We start from the raw sequence: 19,151 nt of genomic DNA on the forward strand, positions 1-19,151 counted from the left end.
ACTTGGAATACGAAATTAGCTATATCGTAAAACGATGCAATAGTAATAATTCGCGAATGTGTTCATATTCCGCTATTAAAACTCTATTTCACGATTTGTCGCGATTGTTTTATATCCATATCATTAATAAGAATAATTTAATTCGTAAAGATTAGTAAAACTCTATTGTATATCTATTACGCCGTGATTTTCGCGATCTCCATAAATTCCCGGCCCTGCTCATCGTTAATCAAAGCATGGATATACATTTCCTTGCCTTCCATATGCCTTCATACCATGAAACAAAAATCATTATGGTAGTTGTTTTGATACAATTCTACAATTTAATAAACAATATGTAAATACTTTATCGCCAGGCTATAGGCCTATATAGATGTTAGTGCTAGTATTAGTTAAAATTAGCCAACTTGTGGATCATCAAGCATGGAGGATTATCAAGTTCTGAGTGGAGAGAAATGATAACAATGATTGCGATGGTTGCACAAGTACGTTCTCTCCCTCGTCGCTCTACAGGCACTGTAGGCACTGCAGTAAGTATGAAACTTTACCACATGTGCTTGGGAGTTGCCCACAGGGAGATGTACTCAGAATAAAACGTCACAACATCAAACGTTCTATGATCGCGTATGCACTTCGATCCAAAAATCTAGACGTTCACGAGAAAGTTCATTGTATTGCTGATGGTGGGAGCAATCGTAGGATCGATATCATAGCTATAAATAGGAATAAACAAGACAGCCGAAATAATTGATCCTACGATCGGATTTGAAATCTCAGCCACTCAACCATCTGAAGTGAATGAGGAGAAAAAGAAAACCTACGAGTCCACGATTCAGCACCTATCAGCGAAATACAACATTGAAAAACTCACCGTTACCGGTCCCTTCTTCGGAACGAGAGGCGCCATTCCGAAAACTTGTGTAAAGTGGAGGGAAAAATACAAGCTGAAGACAGATCTTCAAGATGCCATCGTCATCAACATAATAAAATTTTCTGTGGCGATATTTCGCCAGCATCTTTATGGTGTACACTCAATTTAAATTATACTAGGTTCAATTTTTTTCTTATGTCTTAATCTCTTTTGTTTAAAACCTGTTTATATAATTTTTCATTTTAAATTTTATAGTGAGCTATTCTGTGTCGCATGACAAACCCAAAATATTGGGTTAGACCAATAAATTAATTAGTAGTAGTAGTAATAGTAGTAGTAGTAGTAGTAGTAGTAGTAGTAGTAGTAGCAGTAATAATAATAATAATAATAATAATGATAATTATCGTTATTATTAGCTTGAGAAACCGGATTTCGCTACTCATTTTAGCTACTCAAATTTATCATGATGCTGGTTAGGCACTAGTTAAATACATTGAGCGAAATTTCATGACAAAATTTATTTCACCATGAGAATCGAAGTAGCGCTCATTCCACACCGCTAGTCAAAAGTATGACGCCTTAGACCACGACGCTACGACGCGTCCAGCTGTTTTATGTAATTGCGTGAAAAAATTAATATATAGCCTATTAACAATTAAGTACAATATCTTAATTTTGGGAGTATACTTCTTGTGTGTAAGCCAAGGAACGAAAAGTGACTTTTTCACTTGAATATATATATATATATATATATTTTAGCTTACTATTCGAATAACAATTATGTATAATTCGTAACATGATGAAGGAATGAAACCACCAGGTATTAGTCGCGCAGATGGTAAACGACCCGATGGTCTTACCTTAATTCCATGGTCTAGAGGAAAATCTTTAATTTGGCCCTCCACTTGCGTTGACACTCTAGCTCCATCTCACTTGCCGAATACCTCCAGACACGCAGCATCTGCTGCTGAATTAGCCGTGAAAAAGAAAGTCAATAAATATGCTCATCTTTTAGACAATTATATCTTTGTCCCCTTTGCTGTGGAGACCTTCGGTCCTTGGAGTCATGACGCTAAAGTTTTGGTATCTCAAATCGGCCAAATTTTGATCTCCACTACTGGTGATCGCCGTTGCACTGCTTATTTGCGTCAACGCTTAAGTATTGCAATTCAACGCGGAAATGCAATGAGAGTTTTGGGTACTCTTCCAGAGTCCAGCCCTTTGGACGAACTTTTTCTCCTGTAAAATTTTTTTTATCTCTATATAAATGTTTATATTTAGTGTAATTGTAACGGTGAAAATATTGTTAATCCAATAATTTTTTATTTATTTATTTATTTATTTTTCATAAGTGTATATTATTTTTGGGAGTGTTTTTGTAAGTAATTTTATGAGGTTGTTATTGATATGCTGATAAATTATTTGTAATGATATTTCATTATTTAACATATTGCAGTAATAAGTTTTACGCTAGCTTCATTTTGTAGATCTGTGGTGCTTGTCAGTTTCTTGTTGTTTTAGCTATTTAATTAAGTAAACAATGTTCAGACGTATAGTAATATTATATACCAATATTCATCAATTCAATGAAACTGATTCGAAACGCGCAAAATGTTTTCTATAATGAGAAATCATGTTTACTGTTGTTTATTGTTAGTAAAATAACATGTACAAAAATACAGTCTTAATTCTTCCCTGTGGGAGTAAAAACCTTCGTTACATTTTCCCCTGCATAGCACCAATATTTTCGTAATCGCGGAGTTTTCCAGGAGCCTGTTCACGCAAAATACATACGATCATTTGTACAGTGTCATGCCGAACTTCCATTTACTATATTTTATTAATACCTTCGTTCTGATCAGAGATTCTGCACAAATTGGGAAAAATTCTACGTTCATTTCAAGCAATGCTTTTGTGAGAAACAGAGAATCCTATTCGGGATACACCCGTTTCCTTCTTTTATTGTAGCAACACACTCTACCTTACCCTCCATTTCATTCTTCATGTGTAGTAGTTTTAAAGCCTTCATTAGTACAAAAATCAACTCGTACTCGTCTTTATCAAATAAAGCTCAACCAGTCTTATGTTAAGGGAGTGAAGCGTGGACTGTAAAGACAAAAGATGAAAGCATACTAACAGCTTCCGAGATGATATTAATGCGCCGAACAGCTGGCTACAGTAAATGGGATCGAAAGAAAAATGAAGATATCCTTCAAGAACTTAATGTGTCATCGATGCTGGACTATATCTCCACATATCAGTTAAACTGGAAGGAACACGTCTCAAGAATGGTTTCAACCAGGATCCCTAAGGCAATAATGAAGTATCGTCCAAATGGGAAACGGTCACTTGGTCGATGTATGAAAAGATGGCAAGAAAATCGTTTTTTTTCAGGCCGTAACAGTTTTTTTTGAGACTAGTACTTGATAGGATGATAATGATGATGTGTAATAACAGGAAATAAGTAGGGTAAAGTCTTGTGCGTTGTATGGGTCTTCAGTACCAATTGACTAATATTAATAACGTTGAAAGAAAATATCAGAAGAAAAGTAAGGAAAGAGCAAAGAGATCTAATTTTCTTTTGCGAAGGTAATACCATCGGCACGCTGAATTTCTTAGAGATATAATTTATTATACCTAGCATTTATTGAGGAGTATGCCACTGTATGCGTCAGAAGAGAAAATGAAGAAGAAAACTACATAAACATCGATTAAAATGTCATAATGCTATAAATTAATAGATTATAACGGTTATCAAATCACACATAACCGTAAGTTACTCTTCCCCTCTGCTCTGTCCACCACAAATTGAATCACTATCAGACCGAGGATAGGAACCTGGGCTGCCCGAGTAGAAGACCAGCGTGCCAACGTTGAACCAAGACGCTGTATCAAGACCCACGCTGAGAGAAACATGTCAGAGATTGAGAATTCGGTGATAAATAGATAAGCGAACAAACAAAAGAATAACTGAACAAATCAATGAATATAAAATGGGCCTACTTAAATTAATGAACAAAGAAGTACACATATGTAGGCTAAATAAAAGTGAAAATAATAAAAATATGCATAAGTAATATTATCTTGAATTCTAAAAAAAAAGTTATGAGGGATACGGTATTTTATTTAAATTCTAATGCAATAATAATGGTTATAATCAGAGATTCTTTATTCTGGCGGAACGCGGCACCATTTTGTTGCAATTTTAATCATGGAACCGAAAAATAATGTGAATATATTTTAACGTAATGTTTCTCTGAATTCTGCATAGCCCTTTAAAGTCTTAGTTGAACGAAATGGGGTTTAGAAATGACTAAATTGTCGTGCACTGGACAGCAATCAACTGCCCGTCCACTCTGAAACATTCTACACAGAGTTTCACAACTTTTTTTCTCCATAAGAAAAGCACTGGTTTTATCTATATCTATCTATCTATCTATACTAATAATAAATCTGTAGCCGAAATTTTTCTGTTAATTTTCGATTTTCCAAAAACAATTGGTACTAACATATATGATTAACCACCCTGAAACCGAAAATCGCTTTTTTGAAATGTTTGTTAGTATGTCTGTCTGTCTGTTCAGTCTGTCTGGATGTTTGTTATCTATACTAATAATAAATCTGTAGCCAAAATTTTTCTGGTAATTTTCGATTTTCCAAAAATAATTGGTCCTAACATATATAATTAACCACCCTGATACCGAAAATCGCTTTTTTGAAACTTTTGTTTGTATGTATGTCTGTCTGTCTGTCAGTCTGTCTGGATGTTTGTTATCTATACTAATAATAACTCTGTAGCCGAAATTGTTCTGGTAATTTTCGATTTTCCAAAAATAATTGGTCCTAACATATATAATTAACCACCCTGAAACCGAAAATCGCTTTTTTGAAATTTTTGTTTGTATGTCTGTCTGTCTGTCTGTCTGGATGTTTGTTATCTATACTAATAATAAATCTGTAGCCAAAATTTTTCTGGTAATTTTCGATTTTCCAAAAATAATTGGTCCTAACATATATAATTAACTACCCTGAAACCGAAAATCGCTTTTTTGAAATTTTTGTTTCTATGTCTGTCTGTCTGGATGTTTGTTATCTATACTAATAATAAATCTGTAGCCGAAATTTTTCTGGTAATTTTCGATTTTCCAAAAATAATTGGTCCTAACATATATAATTAACCACCCTGAAACCGAAAATCGCTTTTTTGAAATTTTTGTTTGTATGTCTGTCTGTCTGTCTGGATGTTTGTTATCTATACTAATAATAAATCTGTAGCCGAAATTTTTCTGGTAATTTTCGATTTTCCAAAAATAATTGGTCCTAACATATATAATTAACCACCCTGAAACCGAAAATCGCTTTTTTGAAATTTTTGTTTGTTTGTATGTCTGTCTGTCTGTCTGGATGTTTGTTATCTATACCAATAATAAATCTGTAGCCGAAATTTTCTGGTAATTTTCGATTTTCCAAAAATAATTGGTCCTAACATATATAATTAACCACCCTGAAACTGAAAATCGCTTTTTTGAAATTTTTGTTTGTATGTCTGTCTGTCTGTCTGTGTGGATGTTTGTTACCTTTTCACGCGTTAATGGCTGAACCTATTTATATGAAAATTGGAATATAAATTAAGTTCGCTGTAACTTAGATTTTAGGCTATATGACATTCAAAATAGGCCTACGTTATTTAAAGGGGGGGGGGTTATAAGGGGGCCTGAATTAAACAAATCGAAATATCTCGCTTATTATTGATTTTTGTGAAATATGTTACATAACAAACGTTTCTTTAGAAATGATTTCCGGTAAGTTTTATTCCTCGGAAAATTTTGATAGGGCTGATATTTAATGAGATAAATGAGTTTTAAAATTAAAATACAATCCCATCTAAGGCGGTGTAATGAAATGAAAACGAATGACTTCGTCTATAAGAGGCCTTGCACAACAAAAATCGCAAGCTATGAAACATAGCTTACAGAGAATGTTTCTGTGTTTGTATGAAGTAATATCGAAAGCTAACTTAAGCGATTTGTATAATTAATTATTATTTCACCATTGGAAAGTGTAGTTTCTCTAGATGGACATAATGCTATAATGTTATTACAGTAACTTCTGAGTGCTCTCTGGACTAAAATGACCGCATTTTATTTATTTAAATACAATTTAAATTAAGTAATATATTAAACGATTTATCCTTCTATCAAACATGAATGTTCCCTGGATCAAACCTCCTATTTTAATTATGTAATTACTTTATATTTATTTCTGACAGGTGCAGCGGAGCGCACGGGTACGGCTAGTTTCATTATAATGGTAGAGTGAAGGCCATAGGATCTTGTCTAACACTAACACTCAACCAAATACCTCAGTTATACAGCATAGAAATCCAACGTGTGTGAATGACGTAAGAATTTTACACGGGGACCTTATCAAGGACAAGGTTCTCTTACGTCCAAACAAGCCGCCCAGATTTATTTTCCTCACGCAGAAAGTCATGCGAGTGATTTATATTTCATTATTCATCGCCCTCAGCAGGATCTGAACCCGAGAACCACAAAAACAGCAACCAGCGTGTATCCGTTACACCACCGAGGACAAGGAAAATGGTGATTTTGCATACCTAAATAAATCACCTTGAAATGTGTTAGTATTTAACAATACATTTTGTAGTGACGTAACTGAAGCGTCGTCGTTTCTTCTATTTTTAAAGCTTCATTTCGATCTCAGGATCCAATGTGAGACCAAGCTTGCGCATTTCTTACGCAAGTGTCTGAATCATTACGACTCGCTATATGTCCAACACGTGACCAAAGTGAAAAAAATGAGTCACAAAAAAATGTGACATATACAGAACCTTCTCATATAGGCCTAAACTTTATGCGGCATTTCAATTCCTTTTTTCATCAGACGTTCTCAATCTGATGCTCTTTTAATTATATTTTGCTCTCGTTATGCGAGTAAAAATGTGCTCGCGAGCACGAACGCTCCTGAGATCCTTTTTTCAACTTTGTTATACGAATCGGAACAATTTTCCTATCCATCCACTGACCATTATAATATATTTTTTCTGGGTCCGCCTAGTTAACTCTGTGGTAGCGTGTTTGTCTCCCGACTAGTATACATGAAATATGCTTATACTGTGAAAATTATACACAATAAAGAGTACGCAGCATCAGGGGCGAATGCTAGTCACGAAAGTTAGGCTTGCTCTTTTATTCATAGAGGAAGATGGGAGGATATAATAATTCATAATTAATAAAAATAATCAGACCCACATAAACTATTTATTTTATAATTATGAAATCATTACGAGTCATGGATCATATTCGCTTATGAGATGTAGAAGTTCGATATGATATAACAAACATGGCCAACAAGACAATTTATTCAGTTTTTCTCGACCTTTGCCGACCAATGCTTATTGTTGTACTGAGCTGCACTGAACGAGCGCACACATTCTCTATAATGTCTGTCTTCTCTTGAATAGTCCTTCGAGGAAATGGATTTAATAATAAGGTTTCAATAACACACAATTCCGAACTCATTTCAATACTTCAAATTAACGTTTAAGAATTAATAATACTTGCAGCAGCTAACATATGCATAACGCTCATACAATTACATTGCACTCGCAAATCACAGCACATTCCCGCTGTCAATACTGGTCTGTGTAACGTTAAATAGTCGTTGGTGCAGCTCTCGGACCAGAGCTTCATACAACAAATAACAGAAGCATGTGCGCCCAGTGTTGCCAACAGTTGTTCGTATACTCCCGCTAGATGGCTTTCGAAAACAAGCTATTTTCTAATAAATATCTCTAGATTTTAATGTATACTTAATATTCAATAATAATAATAATAATAATAATAATAATAATAATAATAATAATAATGGTCAAGATAGAGCATCCACCCGCCAATGTAATGAATATTGCACACTATTATCATTGCCAATGTGGCGCTGTAAAGCAATTTTGAACACTTTTATCACAGACACAACATATTTAAATTCTTATTGCACGATATATTATGTTACCGTTAAAACCCAAAATCCGACAAAACTAGTTTCAACTAGTAAAAACTAGTTTCAAAACACAGATAGATAGAAAGCAAATTTTCGTAAGATCTAGAATCAATGACAGGTTAGGCTTTTACCAAACAAAAACCTAAACAAACCAAACCTAACCTGACATTGATTCTAGATCATAAAAAAAACTCATTTTCTATCTATGTTTATTTGCTTAAACTAGTTTTTACTAGCTGAAACTGGTTTTGACGGGTTTCGGATTTTAACGGTAACATATATAATATGGAATTATCACTACATTAACACATCCATTATTTCACAAAACACACACTGAACGAATTAAATGTAATTATGAAAGCCGCTTATAATGCTAATATGAATTTAATTTCAGAAACTTTAAAGATTAAAAACCGCTAGTATTCCCGCTAAGCGGGATAATATAAATTTATCCGCGAGACGGTTATCCAAAAAAGCTAGATTTAGCGGGAAAACCGCTGAATTGGCAACACTGTGTGCGCCTAGGAAGGACTAAGGAGGAAGGCACTTGCGCGCGCATCATATTCTCGCTGTTTCTACGTCTTTCCTGTAGCTACAAGAAACGAGCAAGCGTTGTGGTGTGAAACCTGCGGGTGATATTACGCCTACACAATATTAAAAAAATCACAATAAATTTTAATGTACGTAATCCCATTTTGAGAAATACACATTTTACGAACATATTGGGCTTGCGCAGCAAGCATAACATGCCCTGAGAAATCGCCCCTGCGCACCATTAATATTTTCCTCAGTCCTTCATTCTTTCTTTATTAACAATCATTTTTATATCACAATTAAAACCGATTTCTATGGGCATATGGTGATATTTACCTCAAAACCACCACACGTCTGACTTGACAGCAACTAGTGAGGCAAAATTCCTACGCGAGGGGAAACAATCTCTACATCTCTCGCGGAAATGAACCAAAGTCCCCTGAAAGGTGAAATCAGAACGCTACCAGTAAGAACTATTATCGTACACAGCCAATCACAACGCTCTGTAACGAACTCTCTTCCTGTTCTCATCGCAACACTTCAAGAATGCGATCGTGTTTTAGCGACGTCGAAGTTTCTCGAACAATCGCGTGCTTCCACTTAATATGTAAGGCCCGCACTCGCTATAAAAATGGATCAATAAATGCATATATGTAATGAATAAGGGAACAGACTGATAAGTAACGAGAGATTAAATAAATAGATAGATAGATAGATAGATAGATAGATAGATAGATAGATAGATAGATAGATAGATAGATAGATAGATAGATAGATAGATAGATAGATAGATAGATAGATAGATAGATAGATAGATAGATAGATAGATAGATAGATAGATAGATAGATAGATAGATAACTAAATAACTAAATGAACGAATGAACAAACGAACGAATAAATAAATGAATGAATGAATGAATGAATAAGTAAATAAATAAATAAATAAATAAATAAATAAAAGAGAATATTGCAGTTTCAGTGCGACTAGCATTTTTCTGTAATGGCCATATTAAAATGAGACTCGGACAGTCGCTCAAAATAACAGACTTATTTAAAAGCTGCGTGTTTTTTGACATTTCAACTACATTTTATACAAAGTAGTGGAAAAAAAAAAAAAAATTACACTTATCAAAGAGCAATTCAATGATACTTTTGTCATGTTGCTAATATCGTATGTGAATGTACGTAAGCCGACTGAAAATAACACTATATTAATTCCAAAATATAAGCTTATGTCTCTCAAAATAATGTTGCTCATGTACGAAATTGTGTTACTGCGAAGTTCTATCTGTATAATCACGTTGCCAATGTACTATGTTAAGCGTTGTGGAATTAACAATCTCTTAATTTCTAAAATACCGGTATATATCCCTCACAATATTAGTCTTTACGTAAAAAATGACTTATTGTCGGTTATTTCACGTTGTAACGTAAGCTAATTTTACGTTTTTTTAAACAATAACATTCACTATATAAATTACAGCTCCCAGTAAAAAGCACAGACTTATAGGTCAGTTAACACTTCGCTCTTGGAAACTTGTAAGTAAAATAAAATTCACATTACGTAGCTTCACAATAAAAAAGAGAGATTCTGGACATAAAATGTAAATGAATTAAGCATTTAATAAATTTCACAATTATACACTGCTTCACAGAAATACGATGGGACAATTCTTGGAAATCTTAGCCGAAGTCTCATTGTCATATGATGTTCAACAGCGAACGAAATAAACATTATGTTACGTTAGGAATAACATTCAGCTGTTCTCACGTATCTGGCACGCTGCCTTTAATCAATACGTCACTATCTTACGTCACTTCATACAACCAATCATAAACTTGCTCGCCAACACACCTCTTGGTCCCTACCAATAACAGAAAGCTCTCCATCCTTCTCGAATGTTCCTGTTCGTACTGGTATGACGTCGAAGTTACTAGCAGGTTCACGCGAACTCTCGAAGCTGATGACGCAAGCGCTCCCTCCCTATATAAGACCGCGGGGAGGCAGCAGACGCCAGTTCATTACAAACAAGCGACAAGTAAGCTACTACAAACACAGCGAAAGCAGACGATTATACGCATACGTGCGACTTTTAAACCAAGTGAATTTATTATTATCGGAAGTTAATAACATCACAATGGCACCCAAAACACCAGCTATTGGAATCGACCTGGGCACCACCTACTCCTGCGTGGGTGTGTGGCAGCATGGCAAAGTGGAGATCATCGCCAACGACCAGGGAAATCGCACCACTCCCAGTTACGTTGCCTTCAACGACACCGAACGCCTTATCGGTGATGCTGCCAAAAACCAGGTGGCCATGAATCCCAAGAACACAGTGTTCGACGCCAAGCGTCTCATCGGTAGACGCTTCGACGACGACAAGATCCAGAGCGACATGAAGCACTGGCCCTTCACCGTGGTCAACGACTGCGGAAAACCTAAGATCCAGGTGGAACACAAGGGAGAGGTTCGCAGATTCGCCCCAGAGGAGATCAGCTCCATGGTACTCACCAAGATGAAGGAGACTGCAGAGGCCTTCCTGGGCAACAAAGTGAGGGACGCAGTCATCACGGTGCCCGCCTACTTCAACGACTCCCAGCGACAGGCCACCAAGGACGCGGGAACCATCGCGGGCCTCAACGTCCTCCGAATCATCAACGAGCCCACAGCTGCCGCCCTGGCCTACGGCCTGGACAAGAACCTCAAGGGCGAGCGGAACGTGCTCATCTTCGATCTGGGAGGAGGAACATTCGACGTCTCCATCCTCACCATCGACGAAGGCTCGCTCTTCGAGGTGAAGGCCACCGCGGGTGACACCCACCTCGGAGGAGAGGACTTCGATAACCGTCTAGTGAACCACCTAGCAGACGAGTTCAAGAGGAAGTTCAAGAAAGACATCCGAGGAAATCCCAGGGCGTTGCGACGCCTGAGGACGGCCGCCGAGAAAGCTAAGCGCACCTTGTCATCCAGCACCGAGGCCTCCATCGAAGTGGACGCGCTTATGGACGGCATCGACTTCTACTCCAAGGTATCCAGGGCGCGATTCGAGGAGCTGTGTGCCGACTTGTTCCGATCCACTCTTCATCCCGTGGAGAAGGCTCTGACTGACGCTAAGATGGATAAGGGTTCGATCCACGACATCGTGTTGGTGGGTGGGTCCACCCGAATTCCTAAGATCCAGAGCCTCCTGCAGAACTTCTTCTGTGGCAAGCAGCTCAACTTGTCCATCAACCCGGACGAGGCCGTGGCTTATGGCGCCGCCGTGCAGGCCGCCATCCTCAGCGGGGACACCAGCTCGCAGATCCAGGACGTGCTGCTCGTGGACGTGACACCCCTGTCCCTGGGAATCGAGACGGCGGGCGGCGTCATGACTAAGATCATCGAGCGTAACGCCCGCATCCCGTGTAAGCAGACCCAGACCTTCACCACCTACTCCGACAATCAGCCTGCAGTCACTATCCAGGTCTTCGAGGGCGAGAGGGCCATGACCCGAGACAACAACCTCCTCGGAACATTCAACCTCACGGGAATTCCTCCCGCACCCAGAGGAGTGCCTCAGATCGAGGTCACCTTCAACCTCGACGCTAACGGTATCGTCAATGTCACGGCCAAGGACGTCAGCACCGGAAACTCCAAGAACATTACGATCCGTAATGACAAGGGTCGCCTCTCCAAGGAAGACATCGACAGGATGTTGGCGGAGGCCGAGCGATACAAAGAGGAAGACGAGAAACAGAGGCAGAAGGTGGCGGCCAGGAACCAACTGGAGAACTACGTCTTCAGCGTGAAGCAGGCCGTGGACGAGGCGGGCAGCAAGCTTAGCGAGGAAGACAAGAGAACAGTGAGATCGCAGTGTGACAGTGCTCTGCAGTGGCTGGACAGCAACACCCTGGCCGAGAAGGACGAGATCGAACACAAGCTGCAGGAGCTGCAGAAGATATGCAGTCCCGTCATGACCAAGATGCACCAGGGAGCAGCTGGCAGTGGCTGTGGACAGCAGACGAGGGCCTCGCAGGGCTATGGCCAGGGACCGTCATCACAGGGCTCTAGTCAGGGCCCAACAATCGAGGAAGTGTTCTAGAGCCGAATTGATAGTATCAACCATTTTATAGAACAATGCATTTGCTGAGACTCTTTTTCGAGACCTGAGACTGATTAGAATAACGTATAGTATATTGAGAGTATTGAATTGTTGTGAATAATGTTCCTATTAATTGCGTAGAAATGCAATTGTAATTATGTACTGGATTTCTGTTTGAGTGTTTTTAGTTATGTAATTGCAAGTGAATGCGAATGTATCTTAGTGTTTTTATTGTGTTGTTAATTTATTTATTTTTATAAATAAAAGTAATTACAAAATAAGTTTTGGTGTGTTATTTAGCACTAAGCTTCAATGATTAGAAAGCCCTTTCCTCGTTTCCTTAATTCCTTGACATGTTTGCATTAAGCATCTCCTAAGGGGATATTGCTGCTCGTAATCTTCAGTAACGACTTTTATTTCTGATTTGGGGGAGTACAGGTACGGATTAAGTTTGCGATTAATACAGTTTTGTATCAGTGTAGCAATGGAATTATGGTAAAGGGCATATACCTATAAGCAGTAAACTAATGATGATTTCAATATTTTTTCTCGGCAATTAATAAATCTGTAACCTCGAAATTTAATACGTTCAATATGTGTCATTTCTGTAATTTTATACTATTTTCAGTTACCGTTACGGTTAATTAGAAGAAAATACTGATATTTGGTCATTTTTAAAATGAATTTATTTTTATCAGATAATCTATCAAAGGTAGAGAAGTGATCTTGCACCATATTGTTGATATAACATGCATAAATACACACAAAAATTTTCATCACAGAATGTTGTATAGTTTTTGAGTTATGTGGGAAACGCTTCATCACTGCACAGTGAACTGAATTTTAAAAAATGTAAATAATTTTTTAAATATAAAAATAATTTTTTTTTATATAGCAGGACAGTGTTTTACACACACTAATTTTCATTATTGTACAAGATACAGCAATGGAGGAAAAAAATGTTGATTATTTAAAAAAAATTACTGCTGTAAACTGTACCTAACCCCTTCAGTTAGCAGATAAAAAGAGAAGCAATAAATTACAACAATGAAACAACAGTTTTCTTGTAAAAAGTCATGGGCAACATTATCGTGGGAATGTTTTCTGGTCACTGTTAATTCCATCTCTCCACATTATTATCGATTTTTAAGAAATAATGTTGTCTTAATACACTGTCCTATTATTTTGTCTAATATATTTAATAATCTTTCAACTACTTCTTTAGTTGAGCAGGACTCGGCACATTTTTTTAGGGTATTTTGCCAGAAAAGTGGAACTATTAAATAGGCAGGAGGAAATTGTTCTACTCTTGATGAAGTTCACTTGAAACCACATTTGGATTAACCCTAGCAATACCAACGTATTTTAAATAACATGCGGAACTACAAAAATGTTTAATGTTGAACTATTTTTTAACATTGTAACCAACAAATAGTATGTACTAAAGGGACATCATTTTATTTTTACTAACATTTCTAATACCAACATGGCTATACCTTTGGATCAACGATTAAGAACCGGAAACACCGTTTGCTACCCCCTTCCACGACAGGAGTACGATGATATTAGCATAATATACAAACAAATCACTTTACTAGTTATAGGAGGGAAGAAAAGTAGTTCATCCATTTACGTAAACTAGGAGATATCGCGATTTTGAGTTTGATAATTTTCATTAGGTTTTTGTTTAATCAAAATACAGTACAATATTAACAATGAGTGTTTTTACTCACGAACTGAGCTTTTCATGCGGACGTATTCTTTATGCAGTGTATATTATACTATCTACAGCACATTAGCGTACACTATAGAGAATGAAGCTAAATTGAAAAATAATCATAGTATAGATATTTAAACACATTTTTGAAAATGGTGGCCGTTCATTTCGATACAGGCTTCAGTTCTAATGTGCATATTATCGCACTATAGACTATTGTACGTAATTCCAATTACCAGGTTCGTACTTCGTATCGTAACTCATGTTGAAATAATTCTGTAATTACTCTATAAAAGAGACCTTACGTCTTCACTTCTAACCGACCCGAAAAGATAAAATTACTCAGACATGCCATCTACTGTCCGTCAAAGTGGTTACATCGCAGCGTCATAGAAAAGGAGGAAATCACGTGACAGTTAATTACTTAACGAGGCCCTTTTATTTAAGTTATTTTAAACAATTGTATGGGTATAATATTACGTAGACGTTCAATTCCTAACAGAAATTAACGTTCTCAGAAAAGAGCTAAGACAGTCCAGCCACTAGCATTTACAGAGAGGCGAATAGAAGCAGATGGGGGAAACCGGGATGCAAATGGAAAATGATGCAATATTGAAAGCTCTTTCCTCGCTGGAAAACGCGAACATATTTTTTGGAACGTACAGTTTACTATGACCGTAAGGCTACTATGACTGTATATGCGGTCTTGGATCTGTGAGGACAGTTGAACTTCATTAGTAGAAGGGGTGGGAGTAAAGTACATTAAAAAACTCAGGTACAATAAAAATTGAAGTAAAAATAAAATGATATCCCTGTATAATAAAAGAGGAAAATTGAAATGTTATTGTATATTTTCGAACAATTACTTCAACAAGGGTAGGATATTTTTGTCCATCTTGACATATTTTCATATTTTAGTAAAACTATCAGTGAAAACGATTCAACAAGAACACAATAAGATAGTATGTATTAGACTGTGGTAAGCAGCTTGGATATTCAATACATCGATATAGCTCACATGACGTGACGCCTGTTAAAATCATACAAGCTGATGCTAAAAACCTTACAGGTATCATATTAAAATAGGAAAGAATGGGATTTTAAATTCTTGGTGTTTGCATCTATTTCGAGCATGTACCAATGCACCAATGGAGTATAAGAATCTATCCAGTTTTAACCAATTAATACCAACTATCAACTGCAATTTTGTCGCATCTGATGTCCATTTATTTAATATCTCGTAGCACTTGATGTTCATATGTTAAATATTTTCATTATTTCGTTAACAATACAATAAGTAGCGATATTCCGTGATGGCACGTAAGTATTAAAATATATTATCTTAATTTATAATATAATCAATACAATCTGTTTCTGTATGTTATAAATTATTAATATATTCGTGAAATAATGATCTTATCAACAAATCACTAAATGAAAGTACTTCAAAATAAATTGGCCACGTTTTGGGAGTCTGTACCTTCAATATGACGCTGAAAAACGTCCGGTATCATAACACTCGATTACTCTATCTTTAATTATTACTGCTTTAAAAGAGAAATATTACACCGTAAACGGATTAAAAACTTATACAACAGTAATACAATGACGCGGAAATCGAAGTATGAATTGTGACTTAAAAATTAAATACACTACATTAAATCGAGACTTAAGACTTTGTGTACTACGGATTTTTCTCTCGTTCTTCCTCTCTCTGTCTCTTGAACCTATGTACTTTTAAAAACATAGCACAATAATATTCGGTTCATAAAAACAACCAAACATATGGAAAGGGAGTACATCTCAAGTCAAAAGCAATTATTTTTTGATTACCATAGACTATGATATCTGTTTAGATATTTTTAGGTCCAATAAACTTAACATATTTTACTCCACTGTTCCTGAAAACATGGGCATTTTTAATACTAGAATTTGATAACAAGGAAAAATTTAGAGCGAAAATAATAATTCCAGACGTACTCCTACTATCATGATTTGTATGGGTCATTCTCATGAAACCCGTCACCTTTGGAACCCAAAAATGGCAACAACTGAAATTGTAAGGAGATTAATATTTTGATAGGTATTGGTTGCAGGCGTGAAAGATAAGTCAGGTGTGTTAGTGGCCATGTCTAAATCTTCGAGAAATAAAACAAAATCAATTTTCAGAATCCACGGCGTCCACAGCATCTCCACGGTGTCTACAGTTTTAATCCGTGGATTATTCCTTTGACTCGGTAAAGGCAATTTTATTTACACACAGACTTGAAATCAATACTGAAAATGAAATAAATCACAAATTTTATTATTCATAATAATATTAATGATTGTTATTAGATATAATGCGATTGAGCCACGTTACAAAATGAAATAAGTATTTATGTTCGCTCGCGAACATATTTAATTAATAATGTGAAATATCACTAACAGTGATAAACGCATTAATTTATATGTTTATAAATAATAATAATACCATATTGGATTACACTTTTTTTACTCGGTTATTTAACGACGCTATATCAACTACTCGGTTATTTAGCGTCGATGGAATTGGTGATAGCAAGGCTGGATGAGACCAGGGATTCACCATAGATTACCTGACAGTCACCTTACGGTTGACGAAACCTCGAAAAAAAAAAAAAAACAACAACAACCAGGTAATCAGTCCAAGTGGGAATCGAACCCAAGCCCGAGCGAATCTCCGGATCGACAGGCAAGCGCCTCAGCCGACCAAGCTACGCCGGTGACTGATTTCACTTATTTCATGAAGATATTTAAATAGAAATAAGAAATGATTTACGGTTATAGTAATAATATTAATGATAAATATTTTACCTTTAATTCTGATTCTTTTATAAGTACTTACACACTTATGCCCTACAAAAAAATAAGAACCACTTCTGTAGAAGACACAAACCAACTCCTTTCCAGAAAAGAAAAATTTCAATGACTCATATCACACTGAAATTTACATATATAACAACTCAATTCATTGAAAATTAACAAATTTTTATTTTCTTTACACTACTATACTGATGCGCCTTTATTGTATCACGTGATGCTTGTACTGTCAGTGACACAGTTCATCTGCCCTGGAAGGAATGCGGGGTTGGGGTAGTATTTTCGCACTATACTTTTTTCGCTGTAAGAAAAATCCTAATGTAAACACAAGCACGTGGCTGTCATACCCGTGATTGGCTCCCAGTCGAAACACTCACACGACGCAGGAAAATATAGTTCCGTATTTGGAAACCATAATCTTGTATTATTTGAAAATAAAAAATTTAATTGTAGTTGTTAAATACGATGAAAGATGTAACTTCACTTATATGTAAAACTCTATGTAAAATAAAAGCTACTTTTATATTTTGTTCTGTACTATGAACGCGGATGAATACCAACAGTAATACCGAGGTAGTCTGTTCTTGTAACAAGTTGGCGTCACTTGAGTTCGTAGTTGTTCACATAAGCACGTGGTACTGTAGTATGGCTTCTGCATCCTGGAAGGAATAACACCTTTGTCCAGCATAAGTTTAAAATAATTTAATTTCAGTAATTATAAAAGTTTTCTAAGTAAACTAATGCGTAGTAGTGAGGTTGGGTCTACTTGACGAGTAACGGGAAATGTTTAACAAGGAACAGAATATACAACAGTAGGCGGGATCACATACTGAGAATCTATGGCGCCAAACAGCGGCCAATGAAGCCTCACTTCAATCACGTGCTATTGTTTATATTAGGATTTTTCTTACAGCGAAAATATTATAGTAGTGGATGGAGAGAAAGTTAGAAATACAATGTAGCATGCATTATAAAAACATTTATTTACCAATTCCGCGTCACATTACTATGGAGTACACTACACATGAAAGTTATATTGCTACGTCTTAACTTTCAATATATCTTTACACCAGCAATTCTATTAAGCAAACGTTCACCTTCGTCTTCCAAGTACAAATGAAGAGAGAGAAATGTTTTTTTTTTTGGAGAAAATAGAAAGGGGATTAAGCAGAGGATATTCACACCAAAAGTACCGTTAGCCAGCCGCTTGCTCCAAAGTTAGCCTCACACCCCTCTAAACAACACCCCTAACTTCCCCAAGGTTCAGGGCAGATGAGCTGTGTCATCGACAGTACTCCAAACTGTGGCTACTCTTGTGTCTGTAGGAATTGTTCTGGCGAACAGCTGTGCGAGAAACTATACTCTTACAGTGCTACAGCATTTTACGCGTCTTAATTATTTTACCACTTGTGATACGTCTTACTAATTGTTTTCTTATATATTTTACAGAAGAAAATGAAGATTTTAATTGTTGTTCTAGCAACTCTCCAAGGATCAGTTTCTTCTTTATGCGAGAAGGAACTGGACGCCCTCTTAGCAAAGTACGAACTGCAGTGCGCGAGTAAGATTGGTTTGCTTTTTTCTTCTCTGTGATACGATGGGAATAAATATTTTCCAATTTTTCTGTTAAACGTTTAAATTTAATGTTTCGGCTTTTAGTTTTCGAATAACTTCACTACCTTTTATTAGCAGGGGAGCTTTTTGTATCCTTTTCCAAATTACTATGATTACATTGTTGAATATATTTGTTCTTAATTTTCGTGCAATATTCTCTCATCCATTCTCTTCGTTTCTCCTTCGCTCTCTTAATTCTCCATTAGTCATGACCGAAACTGTCTTAATTTTTCCTTGCTTCTTCCTCTCAGCTCATATCTTACTCTCCGACGCTATGTAAGCAGCGTCTTCTTCAGGATGTGCTTCCATCGTTAAACACTGTGATTCTATTTTCCTTGCAAGTTGCACGTTTCGACTTTGACATTTCTTGAAACGTCAGATTTCTTACTTTTATCAATTTCTGTCTTTAAGCTTACTTTTCTTGTCCTTCCCTTATTCTCGTATTTTTTCTATCCTCTAGTCAGTTCA

General features: G+C 36.4%; 2 protein-coding genes across 11 annotated transcripts in view; one reads left to right on the plus strand and one right to left on the minus strand.

The window, feature by feature from the left end:
- unc79 (UNC-79 domain-containing protein) overlaps positions 1–19,151 on the minus strand; it is a 216,646-nt gene that overhangs the window by 106,370 nt on the left and 91,125 nt on the right. The gene's annotated exons all lie outside the window — the stretch shown is intronic.
- On the plus strand, positions 10,479–12,792 carry LOC138702030 (heat shock protein 70 A1-like). The gene has a single exon (XM_069829526.1). It carries the CDS (start codon positions 10,565–10,567, stop codon positions 12,509–12,511), a length of 1,947 nt encoding a protein of 648 aa, XP_069685627.1. The 5' UTR covers positions 10,479–10,564; the 3' UTR covers positions 12,512–12,792.

The sequence above is a fragment of the Periplaneta americana genome, chromosome 6 (assembly GCF_040183065.1).
Source record: "Periplaneta americana isolate PAMFEO1 chromosome 6, P.americana_PAMFEO1_priV1, whole genome shotgun sequence".
Lineage (NCBI taxonomy): Eukaryota > Metazoa > Arthropoda > Insecta > Blattodea > Blattidae > Periplaneta > Periplaneta americana.